The 7,748-nt window shown below is 40.9% G+C and overlaps 1 protein-coding gene across 4 annotated transcripts; it reads left to right on the top strand.

Annotated features, from left to right (window-relative positions):
* Nucleotides 1-376: 376 nt before the first annotated feature.
* On the top strand, nucleotides 377-4,195 carry LOC147642457 (pentatricopeptide repeat-containing protein At1g15510, chloroplastic-like). Of its 4 annotated transcripts, none has more exons than XM_086806814.1 (4): nucleotides 377-551; nucleotides 640-710; nucleotides 796-967; nucleotides 1,044-4,195. In XM_086806814.1, the coding sequence occupies exon 4, from the start codon at nucleotides 1,069-1,071 to the stop codon at nucleotides 2,971-2,973; it is 1,905 nt and encodes a 634-aa protein (XP_086662940.1). In that variant the 5' UTR covers nucleotides 377-551; nucleotides 640-710; nucleotides 796-967; nucleotides 1,044-1,068; the 3' UTR covers nucleotides 2,974-4,195. The 4 variants fall into 4 exon arrangements, with proteins under 4 accessions (XP_086662940.1, XP_086662945.1, XP_086662937.1 ...); XM_086806819.1 differs by having other exon boundaries at nucleotides 382-551; nucleotides 637-710; XM_086806811.1 differs by having other exon boundaries at nucleotides 393-551; nucleotides 796-4,195.
* Nucleotides 4,196-7,748: the final 3,553 nt, after the last annotated feature.

Genomic DNA, 7,748 nt, shown 5'->3' with positions numbered 1-7,748 from the left:
GTAGGTACATAGAGTTGACATGAGCATTGAAAAAAATCATTTAAAAAACATGGAATATAATTCAAAAATTACTAGGAGCTGCAAACTAATGTTTCAATGCTACCTTATAATTGCTTTCTCAAGCTTTGGAGCCACTTTTTATGGAAAAAAAAAGAGAAAGAAGAAAACTTGCAATGTAAAAAAAATAGCATGGTACTCCCCTCTAATGCTCCAAATTTTTTTTTCTAGAATAAGTAGAAAACCCTCCATCTAAAAATTTGAAAATTATCACTGACGAAATTTTTAAAGATTAAAAGGTTTTATTACTACAACCCTTGAAATTTTGAAGGTCTTCATACCTTCAACTCAAATTTCAAAAGGTAATTTTCAAAATTTGAAGTTGGATTTACACTAAAAGCAGGGTTTTTTCAAGCACCCCCTTTCCTTTGCACAGGCACATGTACATGAGGCATTCGTGCTTTGAACAGGACAAAGGCACTTGTCCCCTCAGACGCTAAGGACCCCTTTATCTCCTGCACCCATGAAAAATCTGCAGCCGCATCGTCGCTCAGGTAAGTAGGTGTCATGCAACTGAGATTCATATGTTCGCCTGCAAGCGAGGATACTTCTTTGAATGTTTGGAAATTACGGGCTCAGCAGGTGGGCTTAGCTCAAACACAGGGCGGCTATGGAAGGAGAGCACCCACGGACAAATGACAGAGCTACGTAAGGTGAGTAATCTTTACACAGGAAAGCAAAGAAAAATCATCTCTAGATTGGGTCTTCTGTTGACTTCCTTGCGTTGGATCGTTGCAGGCAAGCCCAAATTTCAAGCGTAAACCTGCTAAGGATTCGCGGTTGGTGGACGACGGCATGCTTCAGAAAACAGAAGAACCATTTGGAAGAAGCAAAAAAATCCTTATAGGGAGCAAAACTGGTGCTTTGGAGATTTCTACCTTAGAGGAGGCACTTGCTTCGTTGGAAAAAGGTATGCCCCAGCCCTCATCCTCACCACCGCCCCCTTCTGTTGTTGACAGCATTGCCTGCATCTTGCACAAGTGCAGAAAGGCGAAAAACCCATCATATGCCATGCGCCTGCATGCCTGCATGCGTGAAAACGGGCTGGAAGCTCATAGATCACTTGGCAACCAACTCGTGTCGTTGCTGGTGGATGTCGGTAGCATTCTCAATGCTCAGCAGGTTTTCAACAGCTTGGTTTATCGGAATGAGTGCTCGTGGACATCTCTCATCACTGGTTACATCAAATGTGGGAGGTCACAGCATGCTTTTGTCCTTTACCAGAAAATGCGAGAGGATTCTGTACAGCCTAGTGGGTATACTTTTGTAGCACTCCTGAAGGCTTGTTCTAAGCTGAAAGATGTGGAAAAAGGCTTCAGCATACACGCTGACATTGCCAGGCAGGGGTTGGAAAGAGACCTTTTTGTTGGCAGTGCCTTGGTTGACATGTATGCCAAATTTGGCTTGCTTGAAAAAGCGCAAGAAGTGTTTGACAAGCTTCCAGTTCGAGATGCAGTGTCATGGAATGCACTAATCGCTGGTTATGGCAAACATGGGCGTGGTGAGGAAGCACTACATTGTTTCGAACGGATGCAATCTGAGGGTGTCTCTCCTAACATTGTCACATTTGTTTGCAGCTTAAAAGCCTGTGGCAGCATAGGAGCCACCGACATGGGCCGAGAAATACACGCTGAGATTGCGAGACAAGGGTTGGAAAAAGATCTTGTTGTTGGAAACACATTGATTGATATGTATGGTAATTGTGGTTTGCTTGCAAAGGCACAGGAAGTGTTTGACGAGCTTCCAGCTCGAGACGTAGTCTCCTGGACTGCACTAATTGCAGGATATACCAAACATGGGCGTGGTGAGGAAGCACTGAACTATTTTGAACAGATGCATATGGAGGGTGTCTTTCCAGATGTTGTCACATTTGTTTGCAGCTTGAAAGCTTGTGGCATCATTGGAGCCATAGACAAGGGCCAAGAAATACATGCGGAGATTGCCAGAAAAGGGTCATTGGAAAGAAATCCCGTTGTTGGCAATGCGCTGATTGATATGTATGCTAAATGTGGTTGGCTTGCAAAAGCACAGGATGTGTTTGACAAGCTTCCAGTACGAGATGCAATCACTTGGAATGCACTAATTGCAGGGTATGCCAAACAGGGCCTTGGTGAGGAAGCACTGAAGTGTTTTGAACAGATGCAGTCTGAGGGTATCTCTCCGGATGCTATCACATTCTCTTGCAGCTTGAAAGCTTGTGGCAGCATTGGAGCAACAGACAAGGGTCGAGAAATACATGCGGAAATTGCCAGAAAGCGGTTGTTGGAAACAGATTTTGTTGTTGGCAACGCACTGGTTGATATGTATGCCAAATGTGGCTTGCTTGACAAAGCACAGGAAGTGTTTGAGAAACTTCCAGTTCGAGATCTAGTCTCCTGGAATGCTCTAATAGCAGGATATGCACAGCTAGGAGAAAGTGAGAATGTTTTTCGTATCCTTGACAGAATGAGAGGAGAAGACCAAAAGCCAAATGTGGTCACATTTGGAAGTGTTCTAAATGCATGTATTCACGCGGGTCTAGTGGGTAAGGGCCAGACATACTTTGAGGCAATGATCAAAGATTACGGAATCACTCCAACTCTTGAGCATCACACTTGCATGGTTGATCTCCTCGGCCGTGCGGGCCAATTAGACAATGCAATAGCAATGGTCAAAAAGATGCCGGTCCATCCCACTCTTGTAGTGTGGAATACTGTGTTGGGTGCTTGTCGAAAGTGGGGCAATGTAGAGCTTGGGAGACAAGTCTTTGAACATGCAGTGCGATTGGAAGAGAAAGGCGCTGCAGCTTATGTTTGTATGTATAACATCTATGCAGATGCTGACATGCTGGAGGATGCAAAGAAGATTGAGGCAATGAGAGTGAAAAAACAAGCATGGGAGATGCCAGGACATAGTTTGTGGACTGATGCAGGTTGAACTATGCATCCATCTTTGATTGGGGTTGATTCAAGTGAGGCTAGAAGATGTTTATTTCAAAGAATGAAGGCAGTGAGGTGCTGGTTGAATTGCGCATCCATTTTTCGCTGGAAACAAAAGATGAACAAAATTTTCAAAACTTTGCCAGAAGGTATTTCTCTCAAAATCAAGGAGGTTAGGGTATGTCTGTGGGTGGCACCAAAGAAATTTGTGTTCTGTTGCCTGAGTGAAAAGTTGACTACCTTGTGATCCATGGTTGATATACCCATGAATGTCTGGCTGTAATACTGCAATTCGGCTTTCAAAGGTAGAGCAGCAATCATTTATAAGATGCAAATTGTTATATTTCCTGATGTATTGTGCTACCCTACCCTAGAAGGATAAAGCAGCAAGGCTGAGTTGTGGCAGGGAGGTTAACCAGGAAGAAAGTCCTCCATGCAGAGCGAGAATTACACTGTACATGATCCATGAAGCAAGCAAGCGCAGAGGGTAGGGTTTTATAGAGATTCAAAGTGTGAATCGGGGTTAAAGCATGATGGTAGTGCATGTGTTTTTGAAGCCAATGTAAAGCTCAAGAAGAATGAACCTCACCCGGACTGTTGCACATGATGACTTTCATGTGGGCCAGTGCATAAAGTGACACTGTTACAAAAACAGCCCTAGGTAGTGTAGTGGGAGTGTGGCTCTTAATATGCGACTTACTACACAATGCAAGGCGGAATGGATGCAAGATCTACAAGTGAATGTGCTGTGAGAATGTGTGTAAGACACCACACCGGGGGGCTAACGATGGGCCAGCTCCCCCTTTTAGCATATTCATATTGCCTACAGCAGAGAGCTACAAAGCTCTGCGGGCACTCACTTGGTGAAAGTTCACCCATCGAAGTACAAGGCATTTCCAAGTTAAAGCAAACAAGAACAAACAAAATTAGCCGATAGCCGCCTTATCTTTGGAATCTGGAATAGTCTGCACCACTATCTTAGGCCAAGTCCAAAAAGTCTCCTCATGTTGTTGGTAAGCGAGCCAATATGTGGTAGCTTTGATAGAATACTCTGCCAGGCTAGTTTTTAAAAGAGTATGAATGCCTGCCATGAATGGACTTTGGGTCTTAAAAGGCGTCCTCAAAATTTTTGAACGAGGCAATCTATGCCAAAAACAAGTCATATTCATGATGTAGATTGTCTTTGGGTCTGTAGCTCATGGTGTAGTTCAAGTAGTAACTTATTCACAATTGTCTTGGCTCCACAGATCTCCACCTAGGCAGTTGAGATCTCCTCCTATGCCATCCGTATTTCTGATGTGCCCATCCATACAAACCGTATAAAATGACTCTAAATATTGATGAAGAAGCACGTTCGAGGAGCCTCACCAAAGCCTGTCCATGCTCGCCAATCACATAAGTCAAATCCTTGAGCTCAATTTCATGGCCATCCTTTTTCGTGACCCTTTGCTGCGTCATCGGATGTGCAACCTCGAGGACTTTACAAAATTTAGCATGAAGAAACCATCTCACCTTCGCGTTGCCCTACTCTTTCCACACGTTCTTCTCGAAGGTCGCCGGTGGAAATTGCTGATACATCCATAGGTGCAGAACAACTCAACACCACTTGACTATCTGCAATCGTGAGGAGGACATTGGACCTCAGAGAGGGCAAGTATGCCATAGCTAACGCTAAGGGGCCGCCTTTTGTCTTCTCTTCGTGCTTCTCAAAAACTGCATGACTGCTATCGAAAAAAACCTTTCCATCGAATTGTTAGAGTGGTATAGCTGGAGAGAGACATATATCAAGTTCTAGTGTGCTTGAGAGACGTAAAATTTTTTTTACATGTGTACGTGTGTGAACCACGTGTGTGCACTTAGAACCTTATGTGTGTATGTGTCATGTAAAGTGTCACTTTGAACCTTGTGTGTGTGCATGTGTATTATATGTTTGTGTTTAAGCTAGTTATATATTCACGCTAGTCACATATCTAGATCAGTTATGACCACTCTAGCTACGTTTAATACTTTTTCTTTGAATTAGTTGTGCACACTTTGGTCTCGTATGTGAACCATTTGTGAACTATCTAATTCTATCAAATTGTTTTACTTTGACTAGATGTTGGCACTTTGATCATGTATGTGGGTCTTTGTGAATACTCTAGTCTTTCCCATTTGTTTTATTAAGATTAGTTATAAGCATACTAGTTACATCTGTGAGCTAGTTATGAATATCTAGTCTTATCTTGTTCCCATTTGTTTTATTAAGACTAGTTATGAGCACACTAGTTACATATTTGAGCTAGTTATGAGCACACTAATTGCGTATGTGTGTTAATTGTTAACAATCTAGTTCCGTTTGCTATTAGAGGTAGTTGTATGCACTCTAGTCATGTATATGGACTAATTGTAAACACTCTATCCCATATGCTTGATACCATAATCCGAAACCTATTTTGACTATGTATATACTAATTGTTTCTAACAAGAGGAATAGTATGTACATTGAGATCGGGGTAGTCTTGAGTGCTTTATTTGATAGAGTCAGCCTCGCACATCATTTATGCTTGAAGCCATGATCCAAAGCACATACTTTAAGTATGCATGTAGCTTATGTTTCTCATCAAAAATAATTTATAAATTCGAATCATTCGCTTTTTGAGTGCTTTGTTTTTTGCTAAAGCCACCCTCACTCACTCATTATGTATTTCTGCATGTATGGACACATCTTAGGTGAGATAGATGTTATTTTATATTAACTACAAAAGTATATGGTTTATCTTTTATCAATTGCTTTCATATTAGTTTTTATTTTTTCATGTATTTGACTTATTTTTTAATGTTCTGTATTTGTAGATATAATGGCCTAGTCTATAGAACCGAAGAGAGAGTTAAACAAAATCCCATTGAACAACCCCATGCCTATCAATGCTGCTCAACATTTCTAGCTAGTGCTTAACATTTTGGTGTTTAAATCTCAATGAGCTTTGGGCTTTATCATGTGACGAATATACATGTCCTATTTTATCTTTGATGATACATTTTTAAAGAGCTAGTGTATTTCTTTGAATCAATGTGTGTTATGAATATGTGATGAATTTTTAATTTTTAATATTAAAAAAATGTCATTGAAATCTCTCAATGTAAATCTCTTAGTGTGAATATACATAGTTTGACACTTAATGCTATGATATAAGTGCGTCATATCGATGTTCACGACATGTCATTGAAATCTTGAAGTCACTCATTTTTGTTTACTCCAATATGTAGTGTTAATATATCAACCATGCAATACCAATATGCAATGTTAATATATAAACCATGCAATGTTAATTATGAACTTCTTTTTAAATCTCACGGTCATATCTCTAAGTTCTTGATTTTTTGGTGGTATATTTTGTAGTGAATATGGCACAAGAAATAGAAGCTGATGTGTACCTCAACCACCACAACCTCCTCTGCCACCACTTAGTCTATCTCTTGTTGTGGTGTGTCGACAAGATCGATCTCATCATTATAATCAATAGATACTAAAGGATGCATACTCGTCTGAAGGTATTCTCTACACCATGCTAAGTTATCATCTCAGGAAAAATGTTATGCTTTTTAGGGAGATATCCAATGCATATTTTTCACTTTATGTGAAAAAGATAGATAGAGAAATCATGCTAGTAGCTATTTATGTGGATGACTTGATTATCATTGGGGTGATATTGATGCTGACATACATGAAGTTAGGAGGCTTTTGAAGCATAAGTTTGAGATGAAGGAGTGAGCTACGATATTTCTTAGGCATAGAGATGGTGAGATCACCTCATGGCATAGGTAATATGGCTTGGACATGTTGTCCAAGTATGGTATGGCAGGCTGTAAGCCTATTTCAATGCCATTGGAGTAGTAGAAACAAAGCTTTCCACAGATACACGTAAGCTTTTGTAGGATCCCACTATGTACATGCGTATAGTGGGTAGCTTGATCTACATGACCAGTACTAGGCCACACTTGAGCTATGCCGTTAAACTTGTGAGTGAGTTTATGCAGGCTCCTAGGAAGCCACACTTGGATGTGGCTAGACGGATTCTCAAGTACATAAAGTCCACACTTGATTATGGACTTTTCTATGAGGTTGGTATAGAGATACAACTACATGGGTACACAGATGCTGATTGGGTTGGTAGTGTTGTAGACAAGAGATTTACCAACGGCTTTATATTTTTGTTTGGGAGTGCTGTTGTGAGTTGGAGCAGCAAGAAATAGCGACATTTTCTTTGTCGAGTTTAGATGCAAAGTACAAGGGTGCTGCTATGGCATGTAGCTTGGTTTTAGAAGCTACTTGGTGATATGGGTGAGTACTTGCAGTTTCGTCAAGACTTGTCATAATTTTTTGGACGATAACTAGATGATGATATCTTGGAGGGTCCACCACTTTCTCTCAAAGACGTGAAGAAGCTATGTTTGAATGACTTTGTTCATAACACATTGTTTTAGATTTCTAGCCATGCGAAGCCTAATTCACCATTAAAGCTATCAGATCTTCAACACACGCAAGCTTGGCAAGAGTTATCATACAACAATTCATAGAGATAGAGAAGACCTTACCCAAGAATCGACAAGTTCCTATCTACTTCGTATATAGCATGCAGGTCTTTGTGCAAGAGATCTTGCGTTGACGTGTCGATTAGACTTCTCACCCTAACAATGATCCATATGGTAAAGGTCACCCTTAGGAGAGAGCCACTGCACGAGACAATGCTATAATAGAACAGACTAGGCTGGTAATTCTTACACCTCCAG

This window comes from Cibotium barometz, chromosome 1, assembly GCF_041138505.1.
Source record: "Cibotium barometz isolate CiBa-2024 chromosome 1, ASM4113850v1, whole genome shotgun sequence".
Taxonomy (NCBI): domain Eukaryota; kingdom Viridiplantae; phylum Streptophyta; class Polypodiopsida; order Cyatheales; family Cibotiaceae; genus Cibotium; species Cibotium barometz.
The sequence above is the reverse complement of the archived record's forward strand: the minus strand, read 5'-3'. Positions and strand labels throughout refer to the sequence as shown.